The sequence below is a fragment of the Cibotium barometz genome, chromosome 17 (genome assembly GCF_041138505.1).
Source record: "Cibotium barometz isolate CiBa-2024 chromosome 17, ASM4113850v1, whole genome shotgun sequence".
NCBI classification, from domain to species: Eukaryota; Viridiplantae; Streptophyta; class Polypodiopsida; order Cyatheales; family Cibotiaceae; genus Cibotium; species Cibotium barometz.
In genome coordinates this window covers 28814281-28831766 of record NC_141062.1, presented here as the reverse complement: position 1 = coordinate 28831766, position 17486 = coordinate 28814281, and the positions used below count along the sequence as shown (strand labels likewise).

Below are 17486 nucleotides of genomic sequence, written 5' to 3'. Positions count from 1 at the left end.
GCCAGACTGGTGCCACCCGTGTGTTAGCAGGATGGTGTCGCATGGACGGGAGCCAGACCAGTGCCACCCGTGTATGACCTGGACTGTGTTCGATCCATGGGACTGTCACGCCATGGAAGAGCCGGTATTCGTGCCGTGTTTTACCTATGGGACTGTCACACGATAGGGAAACTCGTGCCTGGAACTGTGTCTTACCTATGGGACTGTCACTCCATAGGAAGACCAGGTTTTTATGTTTTATGTCGTGCCAGTTTTGTGCCGACAGATATTTTGTACATGTTCCATGAACGGGAGATATGTCCATGTTACTTTTTGCACATGCACACATATTTTGCATGTTTGAAACTGTTTTCGCATGACATGTATTTGTGTGTTTGCTTGCCTGACGTGTTACTTACTGAGCGGGGACGCCTGCCAGTGAGTCGTGAAGTCTGCCCTGTATTCTGACAAGTTTCAGTGCATGTGAACAGGTGGTAAGTATATGGTACTTGTTGTTTTAATATTTAAATTCTAACCCCTTTGTTTTATAAGGTTAGGGGTTCACACTTATTTAAAAGTGGGCACCCCCTTTGGGCACCCACTTAGGGGCCAAGGTGGGGAGCCTCACTTTTAAGTGAGTGTGGGGGTGGGCATGGTCACCAACCCCCACTAATCCCCCACATGCATGCGTGGGTATCACTAAGGTTATCTTCACATTTATTTTATTAAAGAAACCTTCCTCTCAAGCATGGGATTCATCGTCTCTATCTGGCGTTGATTCATCACCTTTCAAAAAGGAACCAGGCGGCCATCTCTTCCATCGTGGCTGGTGGCTGTACACGCCCCAAGTGATTGCCTCTACTTTCCCCAGGCGGCTGGCTGCCACTACTGCTGTACCCTCTGCTGTTGCTGGCTGCGCCTGCCTCTCTACAGGTGGCTGAGTATAAGTTGCAGGCGGCTGCTTCCTCCACGCCATCTCCTACAGGCTGCTCTTCCTACGCAAAGGCGGCTGCCATCTTTTCTACTGGCTGCGCTTGCCCCTCTACAGGCTGGCTGCAACCACACCTACAGGCGACTGTCTCTCTCACTCCTCTGGCGGCTGGCTGCAACTTCTCTGCTGTACGGCTACTTCTCCCTCCTCTACCCGGTGGCTGTTGTATTGCTGCTTCTTCAGGCGGCTGCTCCTACAGGCTGCGCTGCCTTTTCTCCACTGCTCTCAGACGTGGGCCACCTTCACCAAGGCATTGCTGTGGCTGATCGCACAGGCGGCTACTAATAGGCTGCCCTATCTTCTACACTACAGGCTGCAGCCAAAACCCTCTTACATGCTCCTACAGGCGGCAGTAAATTGGCAAATAGGTGCTGCTTGTTTTCTCTTACAAAGGTGGTACAACCTATCTCCATTGGTGTTCTACAAGGAGACTTCACATCACCTGGAAGACTTCATCATACTCTGAGGATTGGTTTTCATATCAACCATCTACAAGTAAGTGATTTACAGATTTGAGTAAAGTATTATATGTTTAAATCTGATAAAAGATTCGTCCCGCTCGGCCAACACCCGTTCGGTGCCGGGTTGTCCAAGCTGTATTGGCGAACCTCGGTCCAAAGGTGCTGAGATCGGGAGAGCCAGGCGTTAGTACGAGAGCGCCTGTTTGTGCGTGGTCTCGGAACACCAGTGAGGCGCTCTCCGCGGAGTCCAGTGAAAGCACAGGACCGTAGAGATTGGACCACTCTAGTGGTCGTTCTGCTTCGAGCTTCTACATCGAAATTCGAGCCTATTTGTTTGGTACTGTTTTCATATGTACATGGACATTTTCTGGTTCTCAGAACCCATGGAGCATTGTATTCATTAAATACTCCCAATAAATATATCATATATTGAGGGGGGGGTCGGCCCGTTCCGGCCCCAGTGCTGGTGTCCATCTTTCCATTTCTGTTCATTTAATTTCAAGTTGTTTTAAGTTGTCCATTTTATATTTGTGGTTTTAAAGTTGTGCTTTTAAGCGTGTGGGTGTCCAACGGAGTCCTTCCCACTTGACGGGATCGGTTTCATTGGTATCAGAGCACGGTTGTTTCCCTCTTCCTAGTGGGGAAACGAACCTGTGTACTGGACATCCCGCTTTTAGCAAACTTTGAACTCAATGGACAGCCAAGGCAACCCTTTGGAAGTACCAAATTCGAGGGGTCCCTCTAGTGCTTCTCGTGGGTCTGATGTCCTGCGTGGTAGGCACAAGCCCCTTGAAAGGGTTATGGATAGTGAATCCAAAGGTCAACTGTCTCCAGGAAAGACAGTTATGCTTGAACAAGAGCCTGATGCTATGAGGGCTGAAATGGAATATATGAGAAAACTTTTGCAGGCTCAAGAGCAAGAATTGAAGTTTTTGCATGAAGATCCCCATCTGCAAAGTGCTATTGAAGCCAGGAAGGCTGATGCTATGGTTGATGTAACCTTTGAATCAATGGCTCGTGAAGTGGGCAAGAAACCAAGGGAGTTGGCACTTGCCTATCTCCTTCGCAAAGGTGATATCAAAGAGGGGGATGACGGAGAGCTAAAATTCAGAAATCCACCTCGTTTGAAGCATGGAGATCCCGCATCCCAGAGGCTGAAATCTTTTATGCAAAAGGAAGAGGTGACTGTCACCTCTCGACATGCATCTTCTCCCCAAGGCACTAAGCCCGATAGATATATGTATGCCAGTGCTCATGGAGGGCATCAAAGTCACATGCATGCAAGATATGTATCTCATGGTGACAGGTCTGCTTCCAGAAAAATTTTGCCTTCTGAGTTGTCTCATGGAGAGACCATGCCATATGCAGGTAAGTCACATGCATCTGAGTTTCGAGTTCGTGGAGCACATGCCACCGTGTCCCATGAAGCTTCTATGACGGCCCATGGAGCCCATGCAGACAGGGCTACCCCATTGGATAAGGGGAAAAGAAAAAGAGAAGACCATGAGCCTCATGCCAAGAAGCTCAAGGAATTCAAAGCAGGTGATAAATCTGTCAAATTTGATGTCTTTCATGGTGAACATGATGCTTCTAAGGTGTTAGCGTTTGTGGCACAGTTCGACATTGCCTTTAGTGATGAGGATTTCACAGAAAAGTCGAAGGTGCGCCATGCTAGCATGTTTCTGAAAGGCACTGCTGCCCATTGGTGGATCACTGAAAAGATCACCAAGGATCCCATCTCTACTTGGAAGGAATTCAAAGATAGATTTTATGCTCAGTTCTTGCCACCCAATGCAGAGCAAACTCTCACTCAAAAGTGGGATAGGCTGGAACAAAAAGATAATGAGAGTGTGCAACAATATGTTAACAAATTCTGGAAAGTGTTGCTGGAAGTGACTCCCTTCATGCAAATCACAGAGGATGAAAGAAAGAGGAAGTTTCGTTCTGGATTGCAACCTGCTTATAGATCGGGTATTGAATTGCACCCAAAACATACGTTGCAACAACTCACAGCTTCTGCTCTTGCTACGGAGCAATTGGTGCTCAAGATCAAGCAGGATCAAGGAGGTTCCAAGGGGAAGGATAAGGCTGCCCCAAATCAGCAAAAGGGTGGACAGCCACCTAAAAAGAACTTCCGGGAACCTTACAAGGGTGGTAAAGCTGAAAATAACACATCTAAAGAACAGGGCCCAAGGAAGAACAAATTCGGCTTAACCCCGGAGCAAAGAGAGCAATATGCTAAGGATGGAAAATGCTTTTCTTGTGGTAGCAAAGACCACATGTTCCGACAATGCCCAGATCGCAAACCAAAGCACGAGGACAAGCACACCAAAGCAAATGTTCATGCAGTTCCTGATGTGCAAGGTAATACAGGTCATGATGCAAAAGAGCGTATGGTTTGCAAGGCTTGGGGGCAAATCAAGGATCAGCCCGCACTCTTCATGTTTGATGATTGTGCAACTGACAATTTCATCTCTATGCAAATGGCAGCTGCATTGGGTATTGAGGTTGAAAACATGGGACCTCAGATTGAAGCTGAAGCTGCATTTATTGGCAAAGAGGTGCAGGTTACCCCTTTGATTGGGAAGTTGCGTATCCATATACAGGGCTATCTTGATAATGAGCATTTCCTAGTTGCTCCACTGAATGGATGTGATGTATTGTTGGGCAAGCCATGGCACCATAGGCTTGAGCCCCGCAAAGACTACAAGTCTAATATGATTTCTTTTATGCATAAAGGCCGCATGCACTTTATTGATGCTGGCAAAGAAGGGGATTCTATCCCAGTTGTATCACACATCCAAATTAATAAAGCAATGAAAAAGAGTCTTTCAGCGTACTTGGTTTTTGTGCGTGATAGTCTTGTGCCAAATCATCAAAATGTGGATGCTATGTCTAATGATAGGCTGAATTTTCTTAATGCATTCAAAGACTGTTTTGCTGACTCATTGCCAGGTGAATTACCTCCCCAAAGGCCCGAAGATCATCGTATAGATCTTGTGCCAGGTAGTTCTCCACCTAACAAACCCGCATACCGAGTGAGTGCTGCACAGCAAGAAGAAATTATGAAGCAGGTAAATGAGCTTTTAGAGAAAGGTTTGGTTCAGCCCAGTTCCTCACCTTACTGCTCTCCTGTGCTTCTTGTTCAAAAGAAGGACGGATCATTCCGTATGTGTGTGGACTATAGAGCTTTGAACAAGCTTACCATCAAGAACAGATTTCCTATTCCACGTATTGATGATATCTTGGATAAGCTTGATGGCTCAACTTGCTTTAGCAGACTTGATTTGAAGAGTGGTTATCACCAGATACGCGTGGTGCCACAAGATGTCCATAAGACTGCATTCAGGACAGCCTTCGGATTATATGAATTCTTGGTAATGCCTTTTGGTCTCACCAATGCTCCTGCTACTTTTAATCAAATGATGGATAGGATATTCCGATCCCATCGCAAGTTTACAGGAGTCTTCTTTGATGATATCTTGGTTTTCTCCAAGAATGAGCAGGAACACAGAACTCATTTGGTCACAGTGTTCGAAGAGTTGCGGAAGCATAAACTTTTCGTCAATGCCAAGAAAAGTGAGTTTTTCCTTTCAGAGATTCATTATCTGGGACATATTGTATCCAAAGATGGAGTTACAATGGATCCTGCAAAGATCGAGACTATTCGGAATTGGCCCGAATTGCAAAACGTACATCAAGTACGTAGTTTTTCGTATTACAGGCGTTTCATCAGGCATTTTGCTATGATTGCCACTCCTCTACATGATCTCACGAAGAAGAAAACTGTTTTCAAATGGACTTCAAAGGAACAGGATGCTTTCTTGCAGCTCAAGCATGCGATCATATCTGGTCCAGTATTGATTGTTCCTGACTTGCACAAGTCATTCGTGGTTGAATGTGATGCTTGTGGTGATTGCATAGGAGCTGTCCTAAATCAAGAAGGGCATGCAGTTGCATACGAGAGCCGTCGTTTGCATGATGCTGAGCTTCATATGGATATCTATGAGAAAGAGCTCTTGGCTGTAATTCACGCCTTAAAGATTTGGAAACATTACCTTCTTGGGGCTGAATTTGTAGTCAAGACAGATCATCAAAGCTTGAGATACTTTTTATCTCAAACCAAGCTTTCAGAGAAGCAAATGAGAATGGCGAATTTTCTTTCCATGTTCCATTTTCAGATTGTGCATACTCCAGGAAAGAAAAATGTAGTGGCCGATGCACTATCTAGGAGGCCTTATATTGCTGCAGTCTCAGTGGCCTCTCATGGAGATCTATCTGCTATGAAAGATTTGTATCATTTGGATGCTGATTTTTGCCATATATGGACTGATTTGATGGCTGGTCATTCACATGCCTCTTATGTTATCAACGAGGGTTATCTCATGAAGGATAATTGCCTATGTGTGGTGAAGGATTTGCGTCCAAAGGTTATGGACGAATGTCACGCTCCACCTTATGCTGGACATAGAGGTATTATGCCTACTACTCGCTTGATTCAGAGGTATTTCTTTTGGCCAAGCATGCGTAAAGACATTGAGGCTTATGTGCGTGCATGTATTACTTGCCAAAAGGTGAAATTTGATAGGCAAAAGCCTCCAGGTTTGCTTCAGCCATTGCCTATTCCCTCGCAACCTTGGGAAAGTATCACGATGGATTTTATTATGGATTTGCCTAGATCCCAGCATGGGAATGATGCTATTTGGACTATTGTGGACAGGTTTAGCAAGCAAGCTCATTTCTTGCCCGTCAAGAAAACCATTAAAGCTGATCATATGGTAAAGCTTTTTCTTGCTAACATTTTCAAGCATCATGGTATGCCTAAATCCATTGTTGGGGATAGAGATCCCAGGACCACAAGCCTATTTTGGAGGGTTTTATTTGATAATATGGGTACTAAGCTTGAATTTTCATCAGCTTATCATCCCCAAACGGATGGCCAAAGTGAAGCTGCAAATTCAGCTGTGTTGGATTTATTGAAATGTTATGTGGCAGATCAAAAGACTGCATGGGAGAAGTATCTTCCACTTGTTGAGTTTGCCTACAACAATACAATCCATGCTTCCACAGGAAAGGCTCCGTTTGAGATTATTTATGGCAAAGCGGTCTTGCCACCCATCCTTCGTACCAAGGATGAGATTTTTGCAGCTGATGAATATGTTCGTGACTTGGATATTGCCTTTGGTCAGGTGCGGACAGCCATTGCAAGATCTCAGGATAAGCATAAAATGGCTGCTGACAAGCATAGAAGGGACATGGAAGTCAAAGAAGGTGATTGGGTATTGCTGAAATTTGAGAAGGCTAGGCTTCGGAAGAGGCCAGGACGAGAAGGATCATATCCTAAGCTTTCTCCTCGCTATTATGGACCCTTCAAGGTGATTCATAAGATCAATGAAGTCTCCTACAGGCTTGCTCTACCTAGTCATTGGAAGATTCACAATGCTTTTCATGTGAGTCTATTTCGGAAATATGTGGGGCCAGATCCTGATGAGCCTGTCACAGAAGATCCACCAAAAATTGAAGAGCTTGAGGAGATCCTCCAGCCAGAACAGATTGTTTTTCACAAGGAGAGAAAGCTACCTGCAGGAAAGCTTTCCAGGAGATACCTTGTGAAGTTTAAGAATTATTTACCTATTGATGCCAAATGGGTAAATGAAGATTACTTTGCAGATTATCCGCAATTGTTGCAGGCATATCTTGAGGCTTTTAAGTTGAGGTCAACTCTTTAGAAGCCCGGGGGGATGTCACCAATTGGCCGACCATTTGGTCCATTCCTAGTTTTTGCGTCTCGTTCACTTGAGGCCAGGCCAGTGTCTCGTGTGAAGAGGCCAGTATTTTGCTGACATGGACGGGAGCCAGACTGGTGCCACCCGTGTGTTAGCAGGATGGTGTCGTATGGACGGGAGCCAGACCAGTGCCACCCGTGTATGACCTGGACTGTGTTCGATCCATGGGACTGTCACGCCATGGAAGAGCCAGTATTCGTGCCGTGTTTTACCTATGGGACTGTCACACCATAGGGAAACTCGTGCCTGGAACTGTGTCTTACCTATGGGACTGTCACTCCATAGGAAGACCAGGTTTTGTGTTTTATGTCGTGCCAGTTTTGTGCCGACAGATATTTTGTACATGTTCCATGAACGGGAGATATGTCCATGTTACTTTTTGCACATGCACACATATTTTGCATGTTTGAAACTGTTTTCGCATGACATGTATTTGTGTGTTTGCTTGCCTAACGTGTTACTGAGCGGGGACGCCTGCCAGTGAGTCGTGAAGTCTGCCTTGTATTCTGACAAGTTTCAGTGCATGTGAGCAGGTGGTAAGTATATGGTACTTGTTGTTTTAATATTTAAATTCTAACCCCTTTGTTTTATAAGGTTAGGGGTTCACACTTATTTAAAAGTGGGCACCCCCTTTGGGCACCCACTTAGGGGCCAAGGTGGGGAGCCTCACTTTTAAGTGAGTGTGGGGGTGGGCATGGTCACCAACCCCCACTAATCCCCCACATGCATGCGTGGGTATCACTAAGGTTATCTTCACATTTATTTTATTAAAGAAACCTTCCTCTCAAGCATGGGATTCATCGTCTCTATCTGGCGTTGATTCATCACCTTTCAAAAAGGAACCAGGCGGCCATCTCTTCCATCGTGGCTGGTGGCTGTACACGCCCCAAGTGATTGCCTCTACTTTCCCCAGGCGGCTGGCTGCCACTACTGCTGTACCCTCTGCTGTTGCTGGCTGCGCCTGCCTCTCTACAGGTGGCTGAGTATAAGTTGCAGGCGGCTGCTTCCTCCACGCCATCTCCTACAGGCTGCTCTTCCTACGCAAAGGCGGCTGCCATCTTTTCTACTGGCTGCGCTTGCCCCTCTACAGGCTGGCTGCAACCACACCTACAGGCGACTGTCTCTCTCACTCCTCTGGCGGCTGGCTGCAACTTCTCTGCTGTACGGCTACTTCTCCCTCCTCTACCCGGTGGCTGTTGTATTGCTGCTTCTTCAGGCGGCTGCTCCTACAGGCTGCGCTGCCTTTTCTCCACTGCTCTCAGACGTGGGCCACCTTCACCAAGGCATTGCTGTGGCTGATCGCACAGGCGGCTACTAATAGGCTGCCCTATCTTCTACACTACAGGCTGCAGCCAAAACCCTCTTACATGCTCCTACAGGCGGCAGTAAATTGGCAAATAGGTGCTGCTTGTTTTCTCTTACAAAGGTGGTACAACCTATCTCCATTGGTGTTCTACAAGGAGACTTCACATCACCTGGAAGACTTCATCATACTCTGAGGATTGGTTTTCATATCAACCATCTACAAGTAAGTGATTTACAGATTTGAGTAAAGTATTATATGTTTAAATCTGATAAAAGATTCGTCCCGCTCGGCCAACACCCGTTCGGTGCCGGGTTGTCCAAGCTGTATTGGCGAACCTCGGTCCAAAGGTGCTGAGATCGGGAGAGCCAGGCGTTAGTACGAGAGCGCCTGTTTGTGCGTGGTCTCGGAACACCAGTGAGGCGCTCTCCGCGGAGTCCAGTGAAAGCACAGGACCGTAGAGATTGGACCACTCTAGTGGTCGTTCTGCTTCGAGCTTCTACATCGAAATTCGAGCCTATTTGTTTGGTACTGTTTTCATATGTACATGGACATTTTCTGGTTCTCAGAACCCATGGAGCATTGTATTCATTAAATACTCCCAATAAATATATCATATATTGAGGGGGGGGTCGGCCCGTTCCGGCCCCAGTGCTGGTGTCCATCTTTCCATTTCTGTTCATTTAATTTCAAGTTGTTTTAAGTTGTCCATTTCATATTTGTGGTTTTAAAGTTGTGCTTTTAAGCGTGTGGGTGTCCAACGGAGTCCTTCCCACTTGACGGGATCGGTTTCAGCGACCAAAAAAGGCAAGGCGATTCTCAGATCAGAATTCAGCACGACCAGAATTCAGCTCAGATCAGAATTCAGCATAACAGTACGACTGCTCCACTGCTGAGTTAAGCTTGAGGCTCTGATACCAGTTGAATGGGAGTTAGGGTTAGAGTTCATGTGTGGGAGACATACACAGAGAAGAAGGGAGAGAGAGAGAGAGAGAGTTGTGGGGATAAGTCAACTCCATATTATTGAGTGTGTGACTCCCCTATCACACATGTATATTGCACTAGTACACATAGTGCACTTAGTACATTAAAAGTACTAAGTGTACTATGTACTATAACTTATGGGCTTGTACACACTATAAGGGTGGGCATAATGCCTTTACCCCAATAACCATGTGTAAGGGTGTGACCCTTCAGAGGTGTCCTTTCAGTTAATAAGGGATTAATAAGTAATTAAGGAGAGATTAAGAGAGTTAGTCACAATCGTGACATTCCCTCCCACTTAAAATGAAATCCAGGGGTAGTTATTTAGACTCTGGAAGAAGGGAAATGATTGAATTTCTTCTGCATCCAAAGCTCTAGCTGCTAGATCCCATGTCATGGCATTATTGTCGACCATAACAATCTTGCATATACCAAACTGAATATTAACTGCATCTGCAACTTGTCTCATCTTTACCAAAAGCATGAGAATCATATCTGTAACTTGAGTAGAACTTTTGTTAACATCATTGGTAACTTCGAGCTTTGTCCAAGAAAAGACTGAATCTTCATTTGCCTTTAGAGAAACCATAAGCAAACTGTCTTGAATCTCCAATATCAAGGATTGTGTCACCAAACTTTGCATTTGGTTAGTGACCATCATTTGGAAATCTGAAAGGGATTCCATTGGCTTGTCTGGAACACGGATGTCTTCAAGGGTTGTCGTAGATGAAGAAGAAATATCTTCCATATGGTTTTCTTTGCTTAGAAAGTTGTTCTCGGAACAAGTTATGTCCAAAGATTTATTTGTAACGACTGAAGTCATGCTGCAAGAGTCTGCGTCCGATTTATCCTTTGCACCACTGAAGGTAAGGACTGGAGTCTTCATTTTTGAAGAAGAAGCATCATTCACCACGGCGTCAGGTATCTGGTCAGAGACAAAGACTCCGTTTTGCACGGGCGGTGACGAGGCTATTGCTTCTGCCTAGGTCACAGCAAGAAAGGAGTTGTGGACATTGTATTTGTCACACATGTACAAGAATCTTCTGAATCTTCAGTTTTCTCAGCAGGTATTAAGGCTTCCAATATAGAAGTGGGAGGTTGAGGTTGTTTGCGCCTCTTACACCTCTCAAGGATCCTCTTGCACAACGTGAGAATGAGTAAGTCTTCAACACTGCCACCAAGAGCTTGCAAGGACTTGAATGTAGGGCATTGCTCGCGAGGGGAAACTTGTCTAATGTCGCGGCGTTCACGACCGAGTACTCGACTAGGGTCGGACACACGTGCCACTAAGTAAGCCCATCTTGATATGGCTGATTTCTTTCCAAGATGTGATCCTTTGGAAGCTTCATGTTGCTGCTTTTGTTGCTGATGATTCCAATAAGAAGTTGGTTGCTTAGAACCGTAACATTTCCAAGAATATCCATGCTGAGGCTTGCGTTGCTCGCACGAAGATACTTTGTGTCTGGTTGTCTCTGAAGAACCATGCTTAGGGTGAGAGAATTTTTGTTGAGAAACATGCTGAAGCCCATCGATACGAGCTTTTGGTTGTTGATGGAACATGGCTTGAAACCGCTGGAATGCAGCTTGTTGCTGTGCATTTTGCTGCTCCAAGGATTTGTTTATAGCCATCAATATGGAGGCCATCTCTTGATCATAACATTGTTCACCGCATCTACCCGGCACTCAGATAATCCTGGGGCAAATGTGATGCCTGTGGTGTAGGAATTGGAACTGGTGCAGGAACTGAACTGGTGCGGGAACTGGTTTGGGACGGGTACTGCCTCTGGAACAGGTTCGGGCTCTGGGTCGGGGAATTGGGAATAATGATCACCTCTGGCTCAGACAGGGGTGAATCTGGGATGACAATAATCTCCTGTGAAGGGAGAGGATTCGCCGGCAGTTCATCTTTGGGAACCTTGTCTACATACGAGAGATACGGAACGGGCACATCGAAAACTTCGTCTGCCATTGCGCGCACAAGATGGTGCTTGCAGATGGGCCAGCGCTGGAGGAGAGAGAACGAACCTGGGAAGTGGCTGGCAGAATTCGCTGATGAAGCCACATGCTGCCGTTGGCCTTTTTTTTGCTTAGCGCTGGTTGCTGCCGGTTTCCTTGCGCTGGCGGGTTCTCCTTCTTTTGTTGTTTTTTTTTTTGTGTGTGCTGGTCGGCGGCTGTTCTTCGCTGGCGGGTGGCCGTTCGGTGCTGGCTGCCGGCTGCTTCACGTGGTTGGTGGAAGCCACGTATATAATAAGGCTTAATTATAAGCCTTAAGTTATGGGTGTAAAGGTGACGGCCAGCAAAGCGAAGAGGTACCGCTTCGTAGGGGTGCGCCGCTTCGTAGGGGCGCCACCAGCAAGGCCAAAAGGTGGCGGGTGCTATTCGGCGGCGAGGGCTCAAGGCCGGCAGTTGCTCTAAGCAAGCAAGGGCTCACGCCTGCCAACACTGCCACGCGGACCCGCCAAAACATTAAGTGAGTACCCGTAGGTGTACCGCCACGGGTGGAACTCGCCTGTAGGGCGGCCAGGCACGGAGGCCGAAGGGCAACAAGGACCCGTCTAGGCACGAGGCGCGACTTGCCAATATCTGCTAATGCTAGAGTTGCATGGCTTCCTGATCTAGCTTGTGTTAATGCTCCACAGCCATGAGTTCTGCACAGTGCTAGTCTTCTTCAACCCTGTGTTTGTCTTTCATTCCTCAGCAAGTTCCTGACATCTTTGTTGCTCCATTAGGAGAAGCATACGTTCAAATTCCATGGGACCCTACTCTGGAGGCTACGCTTTAGTCTTTTCTACCTCTTTTGCTAGCTTTAGCAGTCTGTTTTGCTCCATCAGCTCTTGGATGAAATCTTTGTTGCTTTGTGAAAGTGTTGTTTCTTCTTTGGTGGTGTCTTCTTTGTTGCTTTCTTCTTCGGTGGTTTGAAACTTTCTACTTCTTCTGCTGACATGGTGGTGGACAGTTGGGTGGTTTTTCCCAACCTCAGTTTTACCATCCACGAGATGCTCACTTTAGGTACCCAAGCTGGGTCACAACCAAAAGCTATGATACCAATGCAGCATGCAACTAGTACAATCATGTAACACAGAGCAAGGCCTTCTTTATACCTTAACGTTTGAGTGAGTTTAAGCAATCCACTTTAATTCTTGAACAAGGAGATAGAGTTGTAGAGATAGAAGATGGAGAGTTGACACTAGATGGGGTCCCAACTACCCACCTAAGGGCCCCATCCTGCAAGCAGGAGTATTTTCTTTTATTACTTTGGAGAACTACTTCACAATGCAGACTTTACCAAGAACTTACTGAAAATGGTTGACTGTGGAATGCCAAATGTAAGGATGAAGAAGATCAAACTTCGGCTGAACCATCATGCGGTCTGAAGGCACTTTAGAAGCCACTTCGGGAGCCAATATGCATACCCAGATCTGCTGAGGGCATGCGAGACTAATGGCTGAATGTTGAAGATGACTTCAGGCTGCTTTGGACTGTAGCACACTAAGGGTGCTATGTTGAAGATATGCATGCACAAGTCCTGGGACCTAGGCACACATGGTAACTGCTTTATTCACTGCTGAATTATGCAAGAGCTAGATGATTCCATGAATGGAAGTCAGGGTGGCTTATATATGCACACCCACACCAAATCGGCCACTTTTATGACGTCGGCCTAATGACTTATGCCCACGACAGGCTGACAATATTGTTCATGCAGGCGCTTTCATACATGCGTGGCTGCAGGCCTTTTCAGCTAGCCGACTGGGCCTCTCCCATGCTGGCCAACCGGGCCAGCATGGGAGAGGCCCATGGTTTGCATGGCTCTTGGGCAACCTGTATGGATGGTTGGCCCTAAGGCTAATCCTAAGGCCCTTAATATCAATGATACCTAAAGCTTCTACATGCTTGTTATAGACTACTACACTAGGATGACCTATATGCAACTATTCTCCAAGTGGGTTACGTGACATACCAACACCTAAGGCTTCAGATGTGACCTACGTAGCTTGTGCCTGACATGTCCACCAACTAGGGCTCACAATGGGGTCACAACATACGACAAAATAAATCCCTACAAGGTGCTAATGTTGTGCAAGTGTAGCACTGATTATGAGCCAATGTGTCACATAGCACCTAAATACATGGGTGCATGTGATAGAAAGTGTTGAGCAGTTGCAGGTTACTCAGAGCACACTTCACTAAGATCCTTCTATGGTAAGGAGGTTTGCCTCTGACTTTTATTGTCTTCGAGAGGGATAGAGCACCGCGTTAGGTTTGGGCTATTTTGTAGCATATGGTCACAGAGGACATACTTGATGCCCCTTTCTCCACTGAGGAATTCAAGCAAGCACTCCATGCATTACTTCATGGTGAGTGTCCAAGGGATGATGACCTTTCACCCACATATTTCGTGACATTTTGAGATGACTTTGGGGTACGTATCACTATGGCCCTTCAAGAGATGTAAAACACAAGGAGTATGCCTTCTTCTCATACTGAGGGTCCTATTCACCTTATCCCAAAAGGCGATGATAAGACGAATATTGGTCAATGGAGGCCTTCATATTGGTCAATGGAGGCCTTCATATTGCTTGGGACGAAATACTTGCCCAAGCAGTAAGCACGAGATTGTAGCCACTATTGCAGGATGTGATTCATGATACGCAACATCTTTGATAGTATCTTCTCTTTTTGGGAGGCGAATGAAGGGGCAAGGAAAGCAACCAATTCCTAGCCATCTTATTGTCTTATTCTTGGACTTTGAGAAGACATATGATAGAGTTGATTGGGATTTCCTTGAAGGAACCCTTATGCAAAAAATTCTCTCAGGATTGTATTAGAAGTGCTCGTATTGGGACACTTAGAGCCTTGGTGGTTAACCAAGTACTGCTTGCCTTAGTTTGGTTCATTGTCTCATGTTGGTGTTTCTCTCGTGATTGCATTGGTCAGCTGTAGTTGATCCACGACTTTCTCTGGTGAAGTTTGGATGGTACACTTGACACTTGGGCCAAAGTTTTCTTGGGAAACTATTATACGTCCCACACAAGAAGTCCCAAGCAGGAAGGGGGATTGTAGATCCGGATATACAATGCAGAGCATTGCTTTGCAAGTTAGCGGTCAGAGGCTTCCTTCCACGCAATGAGCCTTAGAAGAATTTCTTTATGTTTCATATCTCCGGATGTATGCCTCGTGGTGGTGGAGATTGGATGCTAAATCAATGAATCATCTTTACTACTAAGGCAAAGTATAGGGCACTTTCCTCTCCGCTTATAGCAGCCATTATCAAAGCCTAGGGCAGCATGAGACCTTTTTTTAGACTGAGGCTTCCTAGATCAGAGGATGAGGCTGATAGACAACCCATTATGTAGAATGACCTCATTAGAGATGAGATTGGGTGACCTTTGGTTGCCTCCGAATATATGTAGCGGCTAGGCTGGGAGACATTTGAATCGACAAAAAGATTTTAAAAGTCTTCTACGGAGCAGAGGCTTGCATCCACCTAGCATTGCATATGGGGAGGTAAAGCTACTCAGAGGATTTGGGGCTCTATAGCCCAGCTTATGAGCAGATTGAGGAGAAATACCATCTATGTTGCATGGGGTGTTATTGCTTGGCTCACTGAGTCTGGTCCACATATTTTTGTTATGTGTAGACATGTGGCACAACGTTGCATGCTACTGGAACTTCCTCATACACAGTATACACCACCTCTGCAGAGGATTGATACCACTTTGGAGATCTTAGGAGATACATTGCCTGAATCACAACTTGGCAGATTTGGAGGGCCACATGCACAGAGGCTCTAGAGGGCATGCGCAAGCAAAGCGCACTATTTTCATGAGGGAGTGAGATCATGGGGTCTTTTTCTCATCAACCCTCACAGGACTCTCTTGGCACCATTGTGCCCTAGATTGGTTGAGATCACTATACATTTTGGGATGATGATTCTTTTCTCTGGCTTCTAGCCGTATGGTCTATTCATACTTAATAGAAGTCTCTTTTCCATCACACACAAAAAAAAACTGGCAATTGCCTCGAGGTAAGTGTCCATATTTGAATGTATATTTTCAGAAGATAGGCTTCAGAATTACCTGAATAGATGAAACAGAGAAATGACTTATATCAGCATACAAAGCCTCCGTTCCTGCAAAGAAATCACACTTCAAAATGCCTTTTCAAGCTGGATAGAAACACAAGGAAGAGGTAGATTTAAGCCATGTCAGTTACCTGTTATACTTAGTACAATTCCCCCAAGCGAGACCCAAGCATTCTGTTTGTTGTTAACGAAGTAGTGGACAATGTAGTAGGGGGAGAGGGCTCGAAAAACGGCGGGTTCATGCTTGATGATGTTGTATACCCCAATTATTCCAATGGATAGAAACCAGGTGAGGACAATTGGAGCAAAAATCCACCCGACTTTATCTGTTCCAAATCGCTGTAAAAGAAATAGGCCCACCAAGATGACACAAGCAACCCCAACAACAAAGTCTGAACAGGAAAGTTTGAGAGTTGCATGAGTCACCAACATTGACCATGGGTAATAGAACAAACATTAAAAAAAATAAGCTTATGGAATCTGTTTTCTTTATTGGAGAGTTTTACCATTGCTAATCCTTGGGTCGTTGACTTTGACTCCACTAACAGATGATAGAACTGCCAATAATTAAAAAAAAAACATGACATTAGTGCCAACAATCAACGCCCTTCTTTAGAAGATCCACACGCTAATGTTTTACATTCATGGTTGCATCACTTCACTTCTTATTTTACTCTTTGAGTGTCGGAACACGAAAAGTTTGGTGGCATAATTGGGTCTAGTAATGATTGAGAACTTGTCGAATGTCCTCAACGTATGCAAATAGGGTCACACAATTAGTCATCAGCATAGATTACCACTATTAGCACAATCCTTGTAGTCTTTCTCACATAAAGTGAGAAATCAGCATTAGATATCTGAAATCCAATAGTGACAAGCAAATCCCATGTCTCATTAGCGTCTAACACAACCATCTCCTAATCCATGGCATCTTTCTAATGCTCTCCTTAAAACATGTGGGCTCTCTACCCCTGTATATACGCATAATGATGGATTGTATACCCATCATTTCCTCACCTGACCACTAGATATCTGACTCTAGTAGACCTGATCACTGTTCTCAAAGCTGCTTTGGCTTTCTCTCTGCTAAGTGTAATAACGTCTAAGATCCCAAACTCCTCATTGTTAACGACCCCATTAGTTAACATGGATTCGCCCATCCAACCTACCACATAATCCCACCAGGTTCTGTTCATTCGGACTTTCCCTTGAAGGTGAACCATACTAGTAGTTTAGGTCTCTAGAAAAGGCTAGCTACAAGACACACATTTTGTGGAATTCGCACCTACTAGTGGAGCCAAATAGAGCCCAATTGCACACACATACAACCTTAATCAGGAGAAACGAGATCACACTGCTAGAACAAGTAACATCACATGAGATGTAGCACCCGTGAGACGATGATGACACATTAGATGATCTATCACTCAATCGATCGATTATCATTGATCTTGAGAGAAAGAGGCTTCGTGACCATCTCTATATAGGTCTAGGTGCTATATCTTTATGAGTGTTACAATGGGGCAGTTTAGACCTCGTAGATAATCTACAAGACAATTTAGAAGTCATCCACTCAAGATAGGGGATGCATCATCCAAGGCCTCATCAGTCAAGGGTGCCTACAACCAGAGTCCTAGTCAAGGACATGAGCATGGACAAGTTGGTAGAGAATCTGCTCAACCAGTTAAGCTAGCAGTAGTGGTAAGAATAGCCCTCACAGCCAACACCTCAAGAAGGACACTCATACATATTCCCACAAAGAGATATGGTTTGGTGTATGGTAGAGTGCAGGAGTTTTGACCAGAAGAAGCTTATACATGGGCCCACCTTTTTCTCAATACCCCATGCACACCACCTGCAATATCCATGGGCTTTGTATGTAATATACACATAAGCA

The 17486-nt window shown here is 45.4% G+C and overlaps 1 protein-coding gene across 1 annotated transcript in view; it reads right to left on the bottom strand.

Annotated features, from left to right (window-relative positions):
• The window catches only part of LOC147629866 (potassium transporter 11-like), a 51470-nt gene that overhangs the window by 15459 nt on the left and 18525 nt on the right, over nucleotides 1-17486 (bottom strand). Inside the window, exons 4-6 of the mRNA XM_086811396.1 lie at nucleotides 16096-16146; nucleotides 15721-15981; nucleotides 15585-15637 (exon numbers count right to left, since the gene is read on the bottom strand). Coding sequence (XP_086667522.1) covers nucleotides 15585-15637; nucleotides 15721-15981; nucleotides 16096-16146 — 365 coding nt within the window. The remainder of the gene's footprint in view (nucleotides 1-15584; nucleotides 15638-15720; nucleotides 15982-16095; nucleotides 16147-17486) is intronic.